This window comes from Pezoporus wallicus, unplaced genomic scaffold (assembly GCF_028554395.1).
Source record: "Pezoporus wallicus isolate ANWC-B61680 ecotype Strahan unplaced genomic scaffold, APGP_CSIRO_Pwel_v1 contig_2492, whole genome shotgun sequence".
NCBI classification, from domain to species: Eukaryota; Metazoa; Chordata; class Aves; order Psittaciformes; family Psittacidae; genus Pezoporus; species Pezoporus wallicus.
The window spans coordinates 2,376,097-2,396,672 of NW_026637796.1; the positions used below are offsets into that span (position 1 = coordinate 2,376,097).

Sequence of the window (20,576 nt, forward strand, 5' to 3'; positions counted from 1 at the left end):
TTTCCTCTATCTCTGTCTAGTATATAACAAATTATAGATAACACACATATAACATAATCTAAATTTAGGGATTAAGAAAACAAATTTTTGTATGCAAAGAAATATGGGGGCTTATTAGAGGTGACTGGAGAATGAATGTATTTCTGTGATAATACTGTCAAATTAAAGTTCAGTTATAAAACAGGTGTTTAAGAACATTCAGTGTTTATGAAATGTTGATGGCAATGTCTGAAATACCTCTATTTTGAGAGAAGTAAAACCAGACTTCAGTTACAGGCATGTAAATGAGATAGCCTGTGTTTCTGTTCCTCTCAAGTCTTTGTGCTTTATTCTTTGTGTCTAATGTTCATTTTGGGGATTTTCTTGCAGTTTGCTTCTTAACCCTTGCACACTTCGAGTTTTTAGAGGAGTTCACGAAGAAAGTGCTTTTATCACTAATCTAGTAGTTTGCTCAGTGATGTTTGTCTTCTGTGCTGTCATATTGGTCTGATTATTTGGCAATGACTCTGTATGCCTTGGTGATAAGAGTTTCATTTGTATAACTGTCAGTAAGACTTCACAACCTGACACAGAACTCTTTGAAGTTCTTGGTAATCTTTTTTTGTTGATTGATGGGCTGGGTGAAGAGTTTGGGTCCAGAATGAATGAATGGCCATCAAACCCTCCTTCTCTTTTTCATTGCTGGGAAGATCACATCCTGGCTGCTATAGAAAAGAGTCTGTCTTTTCTTCAGTGGTTTGTGGGCTAATTCTTAATGAGACTGTGTGTGCCACTTTTCCTCCTTTTAAGTTGAAAAACCTGTTTTGTATGCTGTTTGTATTTGTATTGTTTGATTTTTGTCTTCTGTGAAATGGCTGTATTTCTCTGAGATGGTTTTGACTGCATTGGAAGGAGAGTATGCTTAAGTGCAGGAATATAGAGAATATAGAATAGCTGATGGAATTTCAGACTGAAAGGGAAAAAATAAAAAGGTGTTGAAGTGTTTCTTCTAAAACATTCATAAGCTATGAGCAGTACTTTAAAAATAACTAGTAAGATTATACAAGAAGATTTCATAAGTACATTGTAAATGCATAGTATTTTCCCTGGTTTATAGCGTAGTATTGATTGTTTCTTTAGAATATACATGTCTACAAAGCCTATATTAGCTGCTCTGTTAATGCGTACTATAAAGTAATAAAATCAGTGTAGCTTTGTACTTCACATTTTGTGTGAAGGAACAGTTGTGCTGTTCAGTGTGATGTGCTAATTAAGGGGAGGGTTCAAGTTTCAGTGACCTGGATTTTGTTTATAGTCTTCCCTATGTAAGAAGGTAAGGCATTCTTTGCAAGCTTCTCTAAGTGAGAGTTAATGTATGAACACAAGTAACAAATTTTATGTGTTTTTATTTCAGTACTAAATCTATTTAGAATTGAGCTATGTTATTAAAGATGCTAAATACTGTGTGTTATACAAGTCAGCCTTTTTTTCACGTAACTTCTAAACACCTGTAATATTTTCTTAGTATCCGAGTTGATGTAGTCTGCCAAAATAGTTCTCTTGATAGTTCCATTATAAGAATATCAGTTCTGTGTACCAGAAGTAATAGAATACTCTTCATGTTTAGATGAAGAAGATGACTTTGTCAATAAAAGAATTTCTCTGAAACCAAAGGAGAATGGGACGTCAGGAATCAATTGTCCAGGAACAGCTACAGTGAAAAAGGAAGATGTAAAACCACGAGCTAAAAGCAAACCATTATCTCCGGTAAAACAGACTCCCACCTCAGCACTTGATTACTTTGGGACAAGTAGTGTCCAGCGATCAGAAAGGAAACTGGTAGCAAGTAAAAGGAAAGAAGTGAGTACTGATGATGTTGCTGTAGGCTGCTCGTGTCTGATAGCAGATCGGATGGCCAATTTAATGACTGCAAGGAGGTACTTAATTGCTTGTCCTACTTAATGTTACTTTTTAATGACCACTCAAGTATAAGTTCTATTTTGATGATATGTGCAGGCATATTAAGGCCTCAAATGCAATTTTAGAGTTGTGTTTCTGTGTTTGAGAAGATAGCACAAACCTGAAAGGAGTATTTTTCCCTATTGCTGCTTCTTAAGTGACTTAAGTATTTTTCTGAGATTAGTGAGTGGACGGGGTAGTTTACAGTTGGCAGTGGAGGGCAGGAGGTTGTTTTCTCAAGCTTTATGGCACATATATTCATGGAATAAAAAAGTACCAAACAAAGTATGGAGGAAGTTAACAATGCACAATGTAGTTACTGATTTCTCTTTCAAGCAGGCCAACTGTGATAGCTTCAGAGATGTTCAGCATTGTTAGAAGAAATTAGGTATTTATATTATAGCATGGTTTTGTTTTGAATAATAAAAATCTCTTGAAAACAGCCTTGTTTAATAATGTTTAGGTTAGAGAGCTAGGAATAAAATGCTGCATGTCTCATTCCCAGTCCCTTTCTAGAAGTATACAGAATGAATTTATAGATTAAATTATTATAATTTACGCAATATTGGGGAAACTGAACTGTTGGTCTCTTTTTTTCTTTTTTTCTTTTTTCCTCTCTTAAATATAGCCTTCACAAAGCAGAGACAGTACACTAAATGATGAGGCCATTGCTAGGCAACTGCAGCTTGAAGAAGACTCGGAGGTAAAAGCTCTCTAAATCTGCTTCTCTCTATGAAGTGAAGTTTGTTTAATTTAAAATTGGTTTTATTAAGAAATTAGTATGGACTTTCCATATATGATATAAGTAAGTGTTACAAAATTAATCTGTATACTTAACTTGAGCACAGCACCTATGTGTAAACATAGTCACACAGTTATTTTTATGGTCATTAAGTTACATAATAACGTTTTACTTAATCTGTCTTCTGTCTGTTCAGACTTTCTCTTACCTGTGCAGACGATGAATTGATGTGTCTATAATAATGCTTCTTTTGACACAGAATTCACATTCTGTATCCTTTTTCATCCCCTCCCAGTCCCACCTTTCTCATTACTTGGAGTGAAAATTAAGCCTTTGCCATCCATGATTTGTTTCATTGGTCATCATTCTTGCACTTAAGAAAAGCTTTCCTGTTTGATTTAATGCTAGTATGAGGAAAAGGTATGCTTGCCATACATATTTACTGGCTTTTGGGAAAAAGTTTGTTTCCCATATGTTGATAATATTATCAACATATTTTTATTATTATCAATAATATTATTGAGTATCACTTGAAATAAATATACACACAAAACTTAATCTCACTCTTGACACCCCCCCACCCCTTTCCTCCCGAGGTATAATGAATCTAGCTTTAATTAATTAGAATGTAAACACTGTGTCAGGAAAAATAAGGTATTGCCTTTCATTTGAAATGAACATGGAATCAGAGAATGGTTAGGGTTGGAAAGGCCCTTAAGATTATCTGGTTCCAACCTCCCTGCCATGGACAGGGACGCCTTACATTAGACCATGTTGCCCAAGGCTCTGTCCAGCCTGGCCTTGAACACTGCCAGGGATGGAGCATTCACAGCTTCTTGGGCAACCCATTCCAGTGCCTCACCACTCTCACAGTAAATAACTTCTTTCTTATATCTAACCTGAAGTTCCCCTCGTTATGCTTAAACCCGTTACCCCTTTTCATGTCTGTAACAGTCTTATCTTCTGTATGTATCATCAAATTAATATATTTTATTTCAGATGTATCTCTGCCTCAGTCTGGTTTGCATTTGGTAGTTGCTGCTCTTCCTCTTTCTGACTGTACACAAGGAGGATAGATGCATTTCATCGTTATAGGCACATAAAACTAATGCCTGTAAAAGTAGTCTGATTGTCCTGAACCCAGGTCTATCTTCTAGTGCAGCACGCTGATCTTCAAAACAGTTATGAAAGAATTTTTGTTGTTGTTTTGTTAAAACAGTAGTCAATATTTATTGGCATCAATATAAACTATTCAGCAACAGGAGACGTTTTCCCTAAGGGACAGTATTGGATAGGAAAGGTGACTTGATGATCACTGCAGAGGTAACATTTATTTTCTTAGGTGAAATAAAAATGAAACTAACCTGGCTTTGTTTTTAACAAGTAATAAACTTTCTCATATTCCATGTGCACTATTTGTTCGTACTGGTTTTTCTGTCAAAGTTAATCACTTGTGTACATAGATACATTAAAAAGTAAAAGTACTTGTTTCCATAAAGTAAATAGAACTAGTGCCAAGAGCTGGGCCCAGGGCAGTAGCTGAATTCTCCAAAACTGCCGGAATTTTTTCATGTGTGTTGCTAGCGGTAAATAAGAACGAAACATTCATTATTGAGGTATCGAAATATTTAGCAGGCATTATTTCTGCTTGCCTCTTGGGACTGCTTTTGGAAGTTTTCTAAAGTCAGCAGGTTGCATCTCAGTGCACACTGGTTGTTGTCACATCCTGCCTTCAAGTTTTGATATCCTTTTTTTAAATGAAAAGGATACACAACAATAAAAAATATGAAAGAACAGAAAACCTCTTTGAAAACAGATGATACAAGCTTATTAATGTTTCTTGTGCAAAAAGTCCAAACCATACTTTTCTTGCTAGACTTCAGGCTCTTTTTGGGAAATCAAGTAATTCTTCAGTGCCGTTTTCAGAAATTTGTCTCTGGTAGGATGCACTTTTTCCAGCTATGTGCTGCCTCACTTTAGATGAAGTTTTTGTCTTTAACAGCAAATAGAGTTTTAAAAAATTGTAGTAGAATTAAAAGTTGTCAGACATGAGCCTAAAAATGTTTTGTTTTTTTTTTTTGTTTTTTTTTTTTGGTTTTTTTTTTAGCTCGAGAGGCAGCTGCATGAGGATGAAGAATTTGCCAGAACTTTGGCCATGTTGGATGAAGCACCGCAGAAGAGAAAGGTTGTATTCTTAATTCTTTTTAATTTTTATTTTTTAGTATTTGGATTACAGGGAGTATTCTTACTTAGACACCTAACCTTTGGGTTAAGATGTCTATGCAAATGCATTCAAAACATTAAAAAAGCATTTGTTATTTGTACTTTCCTCCTGGATTTTCGTCACTCAGTAAATAGCGTCCTTCCTAATCAGACAACAGGCATTATTGTACCTTTGTGCTGTCTGCTTCTGTTGAAATGGAATTTTAATGCCAAGTTCTAATGGAATGAAGTGTGTTGCTGAGGATGTGCTTTAGATCCACCATAGCTCTGTTTGTTCAGAACAACTAGGTTGAGTAAAATAAGTCAGTGGCACAAGTTGAAGAGTGATAAAAGGAAGGAGAATACTCCCCTTGCTTTGAAAGAAGGGGAAGGGTGGAATCTTGAGAGTTTTGAGACTAACCCTAGTGTTGGGAATCTTCCCAGTTCTCATAGCTTGTGGTGTAAGGCGCAGTAAGATATTTGCTGGGTTGTACCGCAAGGCTGTTAGAATTTAGGGTTGCTAATACGAATTTAGACAGTATTTGTACTTCTAGGGTAATCAGTAACTGGTTAGGATTCAAATTTATTGTAACCTGGAAGTCTGTCTGGTCTTTGACTTAAGGAATTTATGCGCATGGCTGAGTTCAGAATTTCCTTATCTGCCTGCCTTTGATAGAGATTGCATTCTGAATTGTCGTAGTGGTCAGCTTTGTTAGATGTCATTCAGTCTGTTGTACTTAACAGTAGGAAAACTCGAGGATCTGTACTTAATAGTATCTTGGGACATGCATCTCTGATTTTGGCATTGTGTGTTTATTCAGGCTCGGAAAGATTCAGGAGGAGAGCAAACAGTGTTGAGTATCAAGAGCAGTCCTAATGTGAAAGAAAAATATAAGCAATCAGACAGAGGTAGGATGCAGAATATAGAAAATATTTCACCGATTTATAATATTAACTAGATACATTCTTATATATGTGCTCTCTTGCCTCTGCCTCTTTTCAAGTGAAAGCAACAACCTCGATGGGTGAAGCAGAAAATTACGCTGTGAAGTGTAATTCAGAAGGCTCTCATTTATCCCCACAATCATCTGATGGTAGAACAGCAAGAGAACTGACAGATAAGGCCTTGTCTTTGAAACCTAGCTCTAGGCTTGCGTCTCTGAAACAAAAAGAAGAGATGGCTGAAAAGGAAAGAGGTGCTCAAAGTTTAATATCAAAAGAAAAAACTGCTTCCAGGAAAGAAGAGAAGACAACACCAAAGAAGGAGAAAATTTCTCCCAAGAAGGCTGAGGTAGGAGCTGTCAAAGTGAATTTAGTTGCCAGGAAATGTCAGCATTTTTTTTGCAGGAAAATACTTTTCATTTATTACTGTTTATGTGTCACTCTTGTAACTTGGTACTTTGATTCTTCTGGGCAGTTTTTAAGAATATGAATTCTGGTAAGTTCCTAACAATTGTAAAACTACAGGAAAAAAGTTAGCTGGAAAAGTGTTGCATGCTAATGAATTAAAAACAAGTCTTAGATCTTTTTCCTTAGGTGCATAAAAATGTCTTAAACTGTGATGCTTGAGTTTGTTTTGTTGGTTTTAAATACGTGATATGTGTAGTAATTTTTTTTGTCTCCTGCCCAAGTCTGTAAGTCCTGAGGACTCCGAAAGGAAGCGAATCAATTACCAAGCCTACCGAAGCTTCCTTAATCGTGAGGGTCCAAGAGCACTGGGTTCCAAAGAGATACCCCAGGTAAGTCTGGCTACACCAGAATTCTGTATGTGGAACTGGAGTGGATCATATACATAGTTAGAAGTGTTCTAACAAGTATCAGCTAAACTGTTTAAAAACATCTGTCTTTTTCAAATAGGAAGTATGTGTTGGAAGAAGCTAAATTGTAATCCAGAGCAGTGACTAAATGTAAGGAAATATACTAAGAAATTAAATCCAGTACTTGGTTTATGAAGTCATGATAACGAATAATAGTTACTGGTCTTAAAGTTGGAAGACTGCTGTTGCTCATTTGACTGACATTCTGTGCTTCAAGCGCAGAGTGTTAAGAGTAGGGTTGGTCAGGTAAGCAATGTGTGTTCTGTTGGTTAGCTGTTCCTTTTAATGGCTTTTGAACTTCCAGAACTAGTACCTAGCTAGGTATGACAAGCTTATTTTTGATGTTTCATGGGGTACTTGACAGAGTAGGGGATTAAAGAAGCTCATGGTGAAGAGGTATTTGGTGGAATTGCATCGGGTAATGGCATTTTCTGCAATGTTCTGGTTCTCAGGGAGCTGAAAACTGCTTGGAAGGCCTGACATTCGTAATTACAGGTGTTCTGGAGTGTATTGAGAGAGATGAGGCCAAGTCTCTGATTGAGCGTTACGGTGGAAAAGTCACTGGAAATGTCAGCAAGAAGACAAACTATCTGGTTATGGGGCGAGACTGTGGCCAATCTAAATGCGAAAAGGTGAGTGTTCCTGTGCCTGAGCAAACGAGAAATGAAACTCTGAATTGTTCACATCTGACTGATTTTCAGTATCTGTCAAAACAAGGCAGTACTACAAATAAAGTGCATGTTAAAAGAAAAAGTTGTCTAATGCTTTAGGTCTTGGTTTTGTTTTTTATTTATATACATATACATTTATTTATATGCATAAACACATGGGGGGGGTTGTGGGTGTATAGACACATTTTTCTTTGTTCAGTTCCTAAACACAGCCTTTTCTGGAAAGCACTTTTGAATTGAATTATGTAACTCCTACCTTGACATCCCTTCTAATTCTTACTTTTGCTTCAGGCATCAGCTTTAGGGACAAAAATTGTTGATGAGGACGGCCTGTTTGATCTCATTCGAACTATGCCAGGCAAAAAGTCCAAATATGAGCTGGCAGCTGAAACAGAGGTTTGTTTATTATAAATTTTGGTTTTGGTTGGTTGGGTTTTTTTTTTCCCTTTGGTTTGCCTTTAAGTGAAAGGCATTTTGGTCTTCTGTCCCAGTAACACGTGTGCTTGTCTGTTTGACCTTCTGGGTTAAAAGTACTGAAAGTGAAAATTTTCTATTTGTGTTTAAGACTTCTTGGGAGCCATAGGGGTTTTGTTACTTTCTTAACCACTCCTGTACAGAGCTGTTTAAAGACAGCCCATTTATCTACTGTGTGCTTTTTTGCCTTTTCTTTTCTTTAATTTCCCTTTAATTTTGTTACCTTTATTTTCCTAAGGCAAAGAAGGCGGAGTCAAGACTTAAAAAGACACCACAGAAAGCTGATGCTAGAAAAAGGAATTTTAGCCCCATCAAAAGGGAAGCTGATAATAAAAAATACAAGTCTACTCCTGAAAAAGGAGATACTGTCAAATCTGCCAGGAGAGAAACCACTGCTGTGCGAAAACTTACAGACTTTAAAAGGCAGACTGAAGAGAAGAAAGAAGCCTCCTGTCTGAAGGGGAACTTGGCCTCTGAGGTTAATGAAGATGGAACAGAGAGATTGCTATGGGTGGATAAATACAAGCCTGTATCTCTTAAGGCAGTAATTGGACAGCAGGGTGAACAAAGCTGTGCCAATAAACTGCTCCGATGGCTCAGAAACTGGCACACGGATACCTTGGAGGATGGACAAGGTGACCAGCATGGTTAACTTTTATCTGTATTCCTCCATGCCAATCGCACTGAGCAATATGGGCCTTTGAGATAGCAGAGCAGCTCTAGAAATCAGGAGTTGAGGGTTCAGTTGGATGAATTTTTAGCAGCAGTTGAACCTGAGGTTTATTTTGGTGAAGCAGTTGTTACCTTACCACTCCCCATCCCCCAAAACAGAACAGAAAGCCATGGTTTAAAATGGCCTGTTGAATTATTTCTCACCAAGAGAATGTTGGCCAGTGCTAACCTGTCCGTACGCATGGTGAAAATACAGGATGGCATCATGTCTAAACTGTTGCTGTCATGTATGAGGAAGAGATGAATTCTTAAAGTCCTGGTTCTGCCTGACACGTATGACAACTCCATGTCATGTGTAGTGAGTCATCCTATAGACGTTTTTTTTAATGTGTTTAAAATAGTGTTTAAAGTTTCACTTCAACCATAGTGGGTAGTGGAATTTTTCTGTGGTGTGTTTGGGGTTTGGTTTAGTTTGTTTGGGTGCATGGTTTCTTTTGCTGTTCTGTGTTTGTGAGGAAATCGCTGAAATAGTTGTGTTACAAACACAGCAATTTTCCTATTTTCATTTTAGAATCACTGCAGGTCTTAAATTAAGATGGTTTAAACTGCTTTTCCTCAAATAGTTAGGATGCTGATATGTATGCATTTTTTGATGTTAATATGAGGCCCTAATTACAGAAAACCATCCAGTGATGTTTGATACCTTTAGAAGTATGCCATTTGTAATACATACCTGGAATCTTCTTTTATAGCAAAGAACAGTAAAACTGGAGGCAAAGATGATGGTACTGGTTTTAAAGCAGCATTACTTTCTGGTCCACCTGGAGTTGGTAAAACTACTACAGCTTCTTTGGTTTGTAAGGTGAGTTCATATTGACACAAGTTCCCAACATGTTTTGTTCCTTATTGCTTCCATATCTGAATATGGATACAGACACAGTGTGCAGATGGGTATCGCTTGAATGGCCAGTGTCTCCCCTAGCCTAGTTCTGCCTGCTCAGAACAGGGTTACAGATGAAAATATGTGGAAGTTTATAGATACCTTTATGTCAAGTCTGGGGTGAGAGTATAGCAGTGGGTGTCTGGGTTTCTGTTATATTGAGAGGAAGCATGCCACAGTGTGCTGAACAACTAAAGATGGTTTACAAAAACTGAGCATTCAGCACTAGCTCTACAAGTTGGAGAGTATTTGAGCTGAATTTAGTGGGAGTCAAATTCTGGCAACCTTTTTGAAAGACTTGGCCATGGCTTTTATATTGTAACAAAGATCAGTTTCCCAGACTCATTCTAAATTCAAATAGTACTTTGCAATGAGAGAAGCTGACAGTACTCTGTGATCATTTCTAAATCTGAATTTAGAAATCAGTTTTCCCTAACGTACTTGAACACTGTGTTCCACTAACTGTGTCATGAGAATCAGCTGAGACCTCCAGATTGTAGAAATGCCGTTAAAGCTGACTTATTAATAGAGCTGTTGTAACACTTCACAGAGTATTTTTGTTCTTTGAATTACAAGAACTTGTTTAGAATATGGTATTACCAGCTTGGAAGGGTTCCAAAGAACTATTGTCAGCTACCTGATCTACGTGCTGGGAAGGAGTGATTACTTAGTGCAATATTTGAGTTGTATAGGGTAACTCCCAGTCTTCTGCCTTCGCCTTAAAGGTGCGGGCCAGCAAACTGGTGCCGCACCCAAAGCTAGACCTGCAGAAAAGCTGGATGTGCTTGCATGGGCTCATTTCTGCACTAGTGTGGTCTTCTCTGCTTCTAGTTTCCGGCCTAGCTTGCTCGCAGTTGCTTCAGGTCTTTGCAAAGCATTTCACTGTTCCCCACAGGAACATCCAACAAAACAGGGTTGTTTAAGCTGAGAGACCAAGGCTGTGTGTAGCTCACTGGAGTGCTGGGGCATGGCCCTGGCAGGGGAGTTTGTGGATAAAGGAGTGGCTGGGTTAAGCTCTTTCAGGGACTTTCATGCAGCCCAGCCCAGTTCTGAAGTGTTCAGACTGCTCGGGGAGCCATGCATTTCCTAGCTGTTAAATAGTTAAAAGCTTCTCTTTTCTTCAGCTTCTCTGCTCATAAGACTTTGATATGCAGCTGGAAATACCACAGAGCTTAGGCAGCCCTGGCTTATAGTTCTGTTTCTGTCCCTGGTGGCAGTTCTGTTCATCTTCCGGAACTAAAACTGTGCTGACTTCCTCCCTTTCCACCAGCCCCCAGATTCTCATTTGGGCATATCTGTGATTCTGTGTGATTGTAAATATTTTTGGAGTGCAGGAGAGAAAGAGTAAAGGGGGAAAAAGGAATCAAAGCCAGAAATTAGGTGTGAAAGTAGTGTTGTAAGAGCTTTCTTCTGGGACACTGAAATACTGATACTACCTCTGAGTACACATACGTTCTTTCACTGATCTGTGTTCTCATTTTTTGTGTGGTTTTGTGTTTGGACTAGGAACTGGGGTATAGCTATGTGGAGCTGAATGCCAGTGACACTCGCAGTAAGAACAGTCTGAAGGAAGTAGTTTCTGAATCACTTAACAACACCAGCATCAAAGACTTCTGTTCTGGTATGTCTGTTGTTTGAAGGAGGATTTTTGTTGTGTTAAGAATTCGGTTACAGGAGGGACAGAACTTCCTTATTGCACAAGTGTTAGGAACTCAACTTACTCCTCACGTGGAGAGATCTGGCTCTAATAAAGATGGCTTCATTTAATAAGCTGTTTTATTTCATCTTCAGTTTAGAATTAAATCCTGCTATTAGTACCATAAGTTAATCTGCACGAACTGCTTAAGAATCTGCAGTTGCTTTTCTGTTGCATGGGACTTGTTTCTTGGAAGATGACACAACGTTATAGTCAGTTCTGTTCTCTGAACATAGAGTCATGTGATCAAGTGGTAGAGCAAGAGTTTCACCACCACATCAGTTGTCTTAAGATGGGGTTACCTAACCTATAAAGCATTATGTAAAACTCTGAGCAAGTCCATATTTTATTTCCATCTCATTTTTTTTGTCCATATTCATTTTCAGGCACATCCTCATCAGTTAGCGGGAAACATGTATTGATCATGGATGAAGTGGATGGTATGGCAGGCAATGAAGACAGAGGAGGGATTCAGGTGAAACTCTTATAGTTATTAGCTAATGCCATTGCTGAGAGTGCATACCATATATAACACTAAATATTTCAAGCCACTCTGCTGTTCTCAGCCCATGGTCCATAGAAAGTCTCTGTAGAGTAGCTTATCTGTTAGAAGCCTGTCTTTGTAAGAAGGATTACCCACTGGTAGAGGGGGAAAAAATGATACCTCTGTAAAATTGACACCTGTCGTGATGAACTGGGGTGTGTGTGCTTTTGATGTTTATTCTTGTACAGGTTAATTGATCCTAAAGTCTCTGTAGCTGACACCTACCTGCAGTGGGAGGTTTGTAATCTGGTTGGGACGGTTGCTCTCTTCGGGAGGCAGTAACACTGAATAAGTAATGTGGCATAGGCAGTATTATCCTTTGTTCTCCTTAGCAGCTCCAGTTTTAGTGTCTGAAAAATTCCTGTGATCACATGCAGTACTTTGACAAAAACCAGATCTTTAGTTCAGATGGAGACATTTACATTGCAGGAACATGAAATTGAACTGAATTTCACCTTCATTAGAGCAGGCAAAATTTGTTCTGGTAAGCCTAGTGATCCTGAAGCCTCAGGGCTGAGCTCTTTGGACAGGGAAGTGCTGATCTTTTTACTTCCTGCTTCTTCACTGTTTATGGCAGGGTGCAGTCAGAAAGACTGCACTGTCCTCCCTCTGGGCATGGGCCAGGTCAGACTGGGCTTTAGACAAATGAACCTAGCTCTGCAGGTGAACAGCTCTACTCTGGGCTATTGATCTTCATACGTTGCATGAAGAACAGGCCAAACATGGTTGCTGGGAGTAGATAGTGGAAGTGAGTATACAGCAGATTTATTGCAGCTGAATAGAATAGCAAGCAGAAGTAGGAGAGGGGCTGTGTTTTCATTATGTAGAAGCATGATTGTAATAGGAAAAGTTCTATAGATTTGCACCTCTCAAGGGTCTGATTTAAGGCAGGGATAAATGCTGCTTGGTATTACATTTCAACCATTCTTGTTTTCCGAGTTATCTGAAGTAATTGTTGTAACGTGTTTAAATCGCAGGAGTTGATCGGTTTGATTAGACACACAAAGGTCCCCATCATCTGTATGTGTAACGATCGCAATCATCCTAAAATGCGTTCCTTGGTCCACTACTGCTTTGATATTCGTTTTCAGAGACCTCGTCTAGAACAGATAAAGGTAAGAAGGCTGTGGCTGTGTGGGCTGCACTGGATTGCCATCAGTAACTTTTGTCTTCGCGTGGTGGAACTTGAACAAAATTGGAAACACCACCTAAAACTTAATGGCTTTTCAAAGTGGGTTGTTTGAGTTTTTCTTCCCAAGAATGAAATATCACAAAGCCTTTCACATTTTAGAAGTCTATCTTAAGTACATCCAAAGATAATTTTTTTTTTTTAACGACCATGTGCTTTTTTACACCAAAAAAGGTGTAAAGGTTTTACACTTAAAAAAGGGATGGCTTATATTTGGGATGACTCATGGGATGACTTGTGTTTGAGAGAAAGTTTAAATTATATGTGCTTTAGAAACCTAGATATGATTATGGATATGATAATCCTCTTTCATAGAGGTGTCAGTGTGTTCTGTAGGGGGAAGAACTCACAGGAATTCTCTGATGACAATTGATGTGTGTATTGCAGGGTGCCATGATGTCTATAGCGTTTAAAGAAGGCTTAAAAATTCCACCACCTGCTATGCAAGAGATAATCCTGGCAGCAAATCAGGACATCAGACAGGTCAGTGCCAATTAAACATCAGTGTCCATTCAGATAGCACATAATACACACGTCCTTGACTTCAGCATAGTATTTGAACAGTATCGTTATGTATAGAGATGAGACTTCTTTTCTGCTTGAGTCTTCCATTTAATGCTACCAAATTGTAAATTTTGTTCTTTAGGTTTTACATAACCTTAATATGTGGTGTGCAAAAGATAAATCATTGACTTACGATGAGGCTAAAACTGATGCCAGCAGAGCCAAGAAGGATATCAAACTGGTAAGTGTAAAATACTGGATTGGCTTTTACTGTCATATATTCTAATATAGTGACTAAGCTTTATAAGCATCTTCTAAAGCACTGACAGCCTAGATGCAGGGAGCTGTAAAATTGGCGAAGACAGGTAAAAAAACAGTAAATCCAGGAGTGAGTATATATTTTGATGTTGGTTGCTTACATAAGATGCAACTATGAAGCTCGTTTTGCTCATCCTAAGTCCTCTATTTAATAGATAATTCTCTTAATATCAGAAGTAAACCAGAATTCTCAAAACTCCTGAAGTGCTAGGAAGGAAATACTGAGCATTGAATTTGTATTGATGAGTCCAGGTGTTGTTGGGTACCATCACTGAAGTACTTTTATTGATATTGAGCTGTGTCTTATGGTTTGTGTTGACCTGCAACCCACTGACGTTGTGAAATACCATTTACTTAGGGCCCTTTTGACGTTGTCCGTAAGGTTTTTGCTGCTGGAGGTGAGCCTTCTCGTATGTCTCTCATAGACAAATTGGATCTTTTCTTCCACGATTATTCCCTAGCACCTCTCTTTGTCCAAGAGAACTACGTACACGTGAAACCGGCTGCTGCTGGGTGAGTTATTCCGTACCCAGATTGACATAGGCTTTTGTGTCGGGGCGTAAAACTAGGCTAAAACCTGTCTGGGTATTTTTGGTTTGTAATACAGTCAACTTGTTCTTTTTTTTTTTCCAGAGGAAATCTGAAAAAGCACTTGGTGCTCTTGAGTAGAGCAGCTGATAGTATCTGTGATGGTGATATAGTGGACAGACAGATTCGTAGCAAGCAAAACTGGAATCTTCTACCAATACAAGTGAGCACAGCACTCATGTCCTTTTATTGGTGTCCAGTATAAAAGAGCGATCTGTTGAAACTGGTGTTTCAGTATAATTTTTATGACCTGCAAAGTTCATGCTTCATGCAGTGTTTGTGTTGCTGGTGAGAGCAGTTTCCCATATTCATATTGTTGAACCCACACTCTATCTTGAGGTGAAGTCTTCTGAGACTTCAGAAACCTTGTCCCATCATTCTGAAGCATAGGAGCACATGGCACACACCACTTCTGATGTGTAGCTATGAGCCTACTCTGTTTTACATGCTTCCTATCCCAGCCTCTCACCGGGCTGGTATCTCTCAAAGCACAGAGGATTGAAGCTTTGTCACTGTACTCTTCACTGATCACTGAAACATTGACAAGACTTGTGCTTGAAAGATTATCACTGGCATCAGAGAATGTACCACGGATTAAGTCGGAAGGGATCTCCAGAGTGCATCTAGTTCATCCCATGCTTAGCACAGGTGCAGACTGATAAGTTGCTTAGGAACCTGCCTGGCTGAGTTTGTGTAGATTCGTGGTGTTCTTCAGAAATATCTCCTTCACCACACCTGTCTGTTGGAGATGACAGCAGTTATTTGCATGGTCAGCTGTTTGTCTGACTGCACTCCATACTGGATGTGAGAAACAAGGGTGGTCTTTTTTTTCTTTAAACGGCTTTTAAAAGAGAGATCATTTCACAGATATTTTAGAACATGGTAACAGACGGGGTGGTACAAGAGATGAAGTTGTACCTTAAGAATGGTTGAAGAGAAACAAGCAACCAAGCAAGAGTTCTCTTAAAACAAGCTGGAACTGTACTACTCCCTTTCATGCAGACAAGCGGGGTTGTACGTCATTGTGTCAGTGAGACTAATTCAGTGTGGTTTGAGCTGGGCATCTGTGTTACTTTTTCAGGCTATTTATGCCAGTGTTCTCCCAGGGGAGCTGATGAGAGGTTCCATGTCCCAGTTTCCTGTCTTTCCCAGCTGGCTGGGGAAATTTTCATCCACGGGTAAACATGATCGTATCATTCAAGAACTGGGAATGCACATGAGTCTCAGGTACTACTGACCTTCTTCTGGTTTATATCAAATGTTACACATTTAGTTCTTGTCTAGTTCATTACCTGCCATTAATTCCTTGCTGTGCTTGGCACAGACTTACTGTACAATCTGTGAAAATGCTCCTGCGTTGCTGATGACACTTTTTTAATGTTTAATCTGGTCAATAGTCATACTGCAAATATTTCTAGTTAAGTCAGCAGCACTGTGACTTCCCTCCGCCCTGAAACTATTGTTTCCCCAGACTGATGTTTGAATACCTCATGTCATCCCTAGTGCAGGTATGGCAGGAGTGGCACAGTACCACTTGCAGTTAGCTCTCAAGGCAGCTGATTGTCTATTTGCTGAGGGCCTTACCTACAGCTAGCTTGTGTTTAGAATTGAGTAGTGGCGGTGTACACATCCACTTACTACTTTTAATTTGACAAAAGAACCCAGACATGCAAGAGGACAGTAAACATGGAGTATTTGTCGTATTTGCGGGATGCGCTTGTCCAGCCCTTGAAAGACTTTGGAGCAGATGGTGTACAGCAAGCTATAAACTTCATGGACTCTTACTGCTTGGTGAAAGAAGATGTTGACAATATCATGGAAATAAGCATGTGGGGAGGCAAACCCAGTGCTTTCTCAAAGCTGGATCCCAAGGTAAAACTGACTAGTAATTTTTTTTCTTTGGTATCTTTAAAAAGAAATCATAGAATAATAGCTGCGGTATGGATGTGCTGCTGAAAGGCTGAAGTAGGTGCAGCTGCTTAGTAACTGTAACCTAATTAATAGTAGTCTTTGTAAATCAGCTGTCAAACATATTACTAAAGTTTCAGGGGTAGGTCCTAAAAGATGGTGAGGCCTGCTTCATTAGGGAATCTTATGCCTGCTGTCCCTGGTGTAAAATTGTGCTGGGAGTCAGCCGTGTCTGGGGCATGGAAGTGGAACGCAAGGAACAGGGAATGCTTTGCCTTTCTACAAGGGAGCCCCTGGCTATAAGCTGTATCAGCCGTTCACGTACAGCACAGCGCTGCCTTACTCACCAGTGTGCAAAGGAGGATGGAGGCACATTTGTTATGGTGTGGGCACTGAATTAGGAGCCTGCTTGCAGCTTGCATCTCTCACAGTCCAGTTAGACTGAACTGCCCAACCGGGGGGAATTGTGTGGTGCCCCTCCAGTATCCACCTAGTCCACTCCAGTAGCTGAGACCCTCATGCCGTATAAGGTGATCTTAAACTGAGGTCCCTACTACAGATTAGGCAGGTGTGACAGCTGAACCATGGTCTCCCCATCCCAGATTAAGTGCTTATGGAAAGAGAAGGATTTTCCCTGTGATAACTAAAGCAGTGCTACTGTTGGGTGCTTGGACCTTGTCTACATATGCTGCTCCAGCGTGACAGGTGTCCAGTGCTGCTGAGAGTGCTTTGGTGTGTGTGACTTGGGTTGGGAGCAGCAGAACAACAGTGCTGAAATTATTGGAGGACTAAGCAAGAATCATCTGAAGATGCATGCTCTAGCTGAGGATTATGTGGGACTCAAAATGAGCCTTAACCATACAGCTCTTAGATGTTACATCCTTTCGAGATAGCGTCTTCTTTTACGTATGTTTCTTTGGCCACACCTTCCCAAAGGAAAGACAATGTGGAATCTCTAGCCAGGAGTTGGTTAGCCAACAATCTGCAGTTCCTAAGCTGGTGTTCATAGTGTTTCCTTCCAACCTCACAGGTCAAAGCAGCTTTTACACGTGGTTACAACAGAGAGGCACATCTGACTCCATATTCACTTAATTTTGTCAAGACATCTAGAAGGCAGTCAGGATCTGTGTCCACCTTAGAAATGAATGAAGACTTTAATGTGGAAGAGATCCAGTCTGATGAGGATGAGCAAGATACAGTCGACAGTGATGCAATGATTAAGGTGACTTAGTTTGTACAGTGTAAAATGACCCCACTGAACTGTGGGTTTTTTCTCTTAATTACATTTCTAGGACTTGGAACATCATCTGAATGAAGGGGGGGGGACGACATGACAGGGGATGGGACAGGCCGGAACATTACAGTAGATGCTGAATGCATCATCGCTCAACTTTTAAATTCTTTAGTAACTTTGACTTTTTCACACTGTCACTAGTTATTTCCATCCATTGCTTTCTGCCCGAGCGTTGGTTCAGAGTGAGGTGTCACTGAGAAGTTGTGATTACTGCATCCAATTCCAAAACTTAGTAGTATTTTATGTGTTGGTGGGGATGGTGCCATTGGTAAGGAGCAGCCACAGGTCTCTGCATGTGGTTATCCCAGATGACAGTTCCAGTAATGCCCTTTGTATGTATTGCCAAATCAGGGAGCTGTGGTCAGCCCTCAGGACTCAATATTGTAGAGTCTGTATGCCCCATGGCATTTAAACTTCATACCTCAAAGGGGAGAAGAACCCTGACAGCATTTTGACTTGTGCTTTTGACGGGTTGCAGTTGAATTTAAAACTGTCTGCACATTCTGTTTTACAGCAAAAAAAGGTGAAGTCTTCTTCCAAGCTGCCAAAAAGAGAGAAAAAAGAAGAAACGACAAAAAAAGAGGGGAAAAGAAAAGAGAAAACAAGACATTAAACAGTAAAAAAATCTTGCTCTGGATGCAGTTTTGTTGATCTGACTTGTGGCAGGACCGTGACATGTATCCAGTGCTGGAGCTGGGAAGGTATAACTGGTGTGTTGAAAATGCTCCTCTTGTAGGGGTGATGTAACTACCGTACTCTGGCACTGCGCTGTGTGGTACTTAACATGCTACAACATTACAAGCTATTAACTAGCCTTGTGCAGCAGACACCGAGGTGCATGAACAGAACAAAAGTGTGGCCCTTAGTTACCTGCTGAGTCTTCATAGGACTTCTCTACCTTTGTTTGGTTCCGTTTCTTCTTTTTTATAACAAATCCCGTGATGTTATGTGGAGAACTCTTGTAAATGATGCACCACCCCAACACCACCCCCCAAACCTAAGTGATGTCTTTGTACATTATAGAAATTAAGCAGAGTATAAAATGGCAATAAAATGTTTCACAGAAGTCTTTTAAAGCTTTGGTTAAGTTCGTGGAGTGTTGTCTTGCCCTCTCTTTGCTTCAGGGTTTTGGCTTTCCTTCACGTACAGGACGTGGTGTTATTCTTTTCCTACAACTTCCCTTTGTTCAGTCAGAAGCACAGAAAAGCAGTGAGGGGTTTAGTTCCAAAACACGAGGAGCTTGTGCTTGTATGAGTTGCATCTTTAATCAAAACCAGAAAAGAATACTTAAAGTAAGAAATGTTTAATAGAAAACAGTCATAAAAATTCAGATCTGATGTTGAAGAGAGAGATGCCTTGGGGGGTTTGCCACTCCTATAACACAGAATGCCCCTTGGTTTGTCTCTGGTGCAGATAAAATACACATCTGGCTTGGTAAGAAGAATTATCAATCAATTTTATTACTATAACAATCAAAGTCAAGATTTATCAAAAGCCAAATACAGGCTATCATAAAATAAAGTGACATGTGGTTGCTACTAAATCCTAGAGGGAAGAGATGTGTGATGCAGTGATGGAGCTTTCCTTGTTGCTTACCAGACAACACATGCCTTTCTGAAAGAAAACAGCGGTGGTCAGTCAGCCTGTGACAGCAAATGCGCTTTCTGAGACTAGGAGTAAAAAGTTTATTTCATAGTATCATTTGTGCATTATTTTGACCTGTAGCATTACTCTGACCTGTAGGTAAGTATTCACAGACTGTGTTTGCCTTCAAATGTTAAAATTAATGAGGAATTTCTTTAACTCCTTTTCAGTTACCATTTCTTTAACTAAAAGTGCAGTCTTGGATCAAAGTGTGTGGTACAGACAGAGCAGTGGTGTCATTTTTCACTTTGAAATACAAGTATGTCCAGCCAATACTATGTTGCTGTTACCCTGTGATTAGATTCTGTTAAACACAAACTAAAATCATGTAACCTGCATTTTAGATTTGCTCCTTCCAGTTAGCATCTCTCTCTTCCTCCACTTAAACACTTGTTGGTAGCTCTGCGGAAACCTTTGATGCTGCTGTGATCTCCAGCCTGTTCTCGCTGCTGCTAAAGCCCAGCTAGTGTTCAGGACAAACATGCCACAGATGATATCAAAGAGGTAAAGTGGTTTAAAGCCTCACTATCGAAATGATTTAACAACCAGGTTAGCTGCAGCAGCAAAACCTGCTGGTGTCTGCATGCCTGAGGGCAAGGAGGCTATAAAGCTGGGTCTCCCGTATCTGAGGCACAGACCCAGGCTTTAAGTTAGATCCCTGAACATTGCACTTCCCTTGCTGGGAAACACTCTACAATCCCCCCTAGAATGGGCCCCATTAAGTATAAAAGTACAGGCTCTAGAACATACCTGCATTATTGGTCCCCATTTTCTGGTGTGAGATACTGTGTGCAATCATTTATTTTCTTAAGATGAGCAATGTCAATCCTTTCAGAACACATTGGACATGTGTTTTCAGTCTCTAACATGCTGTTTCAAAAAGAAGGGTGATAAATCAGATGGGAATTCTAATGTTTTCCTAAGGAAGAGCCAGGCCTGAAGCAGAAAGCACAGCAAAGTTCTGACCTGTGCTATGTAACAAATACAGGCCAGAGCAATAGCACTTACAACATATACAGAGGAGCCTGGACTAGAACATGAAGTTTCTGCAGCTTCACAGTTCTGACATCTGAAGAAGAGCTATCCTGTCCCATTCCCACATGGATGATTATCAGGGATGAGAGGCTGTTGCTGCCTTAGTCTGCCCTAGTATTGTGTGTGTTTGGTTTTGGTGACTGCTGCTGTGCCCATGTTTCCCCTGCCCCACATCAGGTTGTCTTCCTGGAAGGAGCTGAGAACTTGCACAAGTCTGGCCATCTCTGGTCATGGTGCTGCAGCCCTGCATTCTGGTAGAGTTTCTTATTGCAGTTTCTGGTCCACTTTGAAGCGATGTTCTTTATGTTAGGTGAAACTACCACGTAAAGGGATTCCTCTTCCACCCCAACCCAGCTGTTACCTGGTTTTAGTATCAAATGAAGCAATTTGCTGCTAAAAT

At 39.8% G+C, this 20,576-nt stretch overlaps 2 protein-coding genes across 8 annotated transcripts in view; one reads left to right on the plus strand and one right to left on the minus strand.

The window, feature by feature from the left end:
• The window catches only part of RFC1 (replication factor C subunit 1), a 38,111-nt gene extending 19,750 nt beyond the window's left edge, over window positions 1-18,361 (plus strand). For all 3 annotated transcript variants that reach the window (XM_057407583.1, XM_057407582.1, XM_057407581.1), the window contains exons 5-25: window positions 1,607-1,839; window positions 2,567-2,641; window positions 4,788-4,865; window positions 5,704-5,791; window positions 5,887-6,173; window positions 6,514-6,621; window positions 7,152-7,331; window positions 7,662-7,766; window positions 8,083-8,479; window positions 9,269-9,378; window positions 10,963-11,077; window positions 11,539-11,627; window positions 12,674-12,811; window positions 13,273-13,368; window positions 13,532-13,630; window positions 14,066-14,220; window positions 14,341-14,458; window positions 15,377-15,522; window positions 15,954-16,167; window positions 17,234-17,425; window positions 18,012-18,361. In XM_057407583.1, the coding sequence (XP_057263566.1) occupies window positions 1,607-1,839; window positions 2,567-2,641; window positions 4,788-4,865; window positions 5,704-5,791; window positions 5,887-6,173; window positions 6,514-6,621; window positions 7,152-7,331; window positions 7,662-7,766; window positions 8,083-8,479; window positions 9,269-9,378; window positions 10,963-11,077; window positions 11,539-11,627; window positions 12,674-12,811; window positions 13,273-13,368; window positions 13,532-13,630; window positions 14,066-14,220; window positions 14,341-14,458; window positions 15,377-15,522; window positions 15,954-16,167; window positions 17,234-17,425; window positions 18,012-18,110 (3,122 nt within the window). In that variant the 3' untranslated portion in view covers window positions 18,111-18,361. The remainder of the gene's footprint in view (window positions 1-1,606; window positions 1,840-2,566; window positions 2,642-4,787; window positions 4,866-5,703; window positions 5,792-5,886; window positions 6,174-6,513; window positions 6,622-7,151; window positions 7,332-7,661; window positions 7,767-8,082; window positions 8,480-9,268; window positions 9,379-10,962; window positions 11,078-11,538; window positions 11,628-12,673; window positions 12,812-13,272; window positions 13,369-13,531; window positions 13,631-14,065; window positions 14,221-14,340; window positions 14,459-15,376; window positions 15,523-15,953; window positions 16,168-17,233; window positions 17,426-18,011) is intronic.
• A 636-nt stretch (window positions 18,362-18,997) lies between these two features.
• The window catches only part of WDR19 (WD repeat domain 19), a 43,797-nt gene continuing 42,218 nt past the window's right edge, over window positions 18,998-20,576 (minus strand). For all 5 annotated transcript variants that reach the window (XM_057407577.1, XM_057407576.1, XM_057407578.1 and 2 more), the window contains 2 exons: window positions 19,892-20,011; window positions 18,998-19,111 (listed from right to left, as the gene is read on the minus strand). In XM_057407577.1, the coding sequence (XP_057263560.1) occupies window positions 19,897-20,011 (115 nt within the window). In that variant the 3' untranslated portion in view covers window positions 18,998-19,111; window positions 19,892-19,896. The remainder of the gene's footprint in view (window positions 19,112-19,891; window positions 20,012-20,576) is intronic.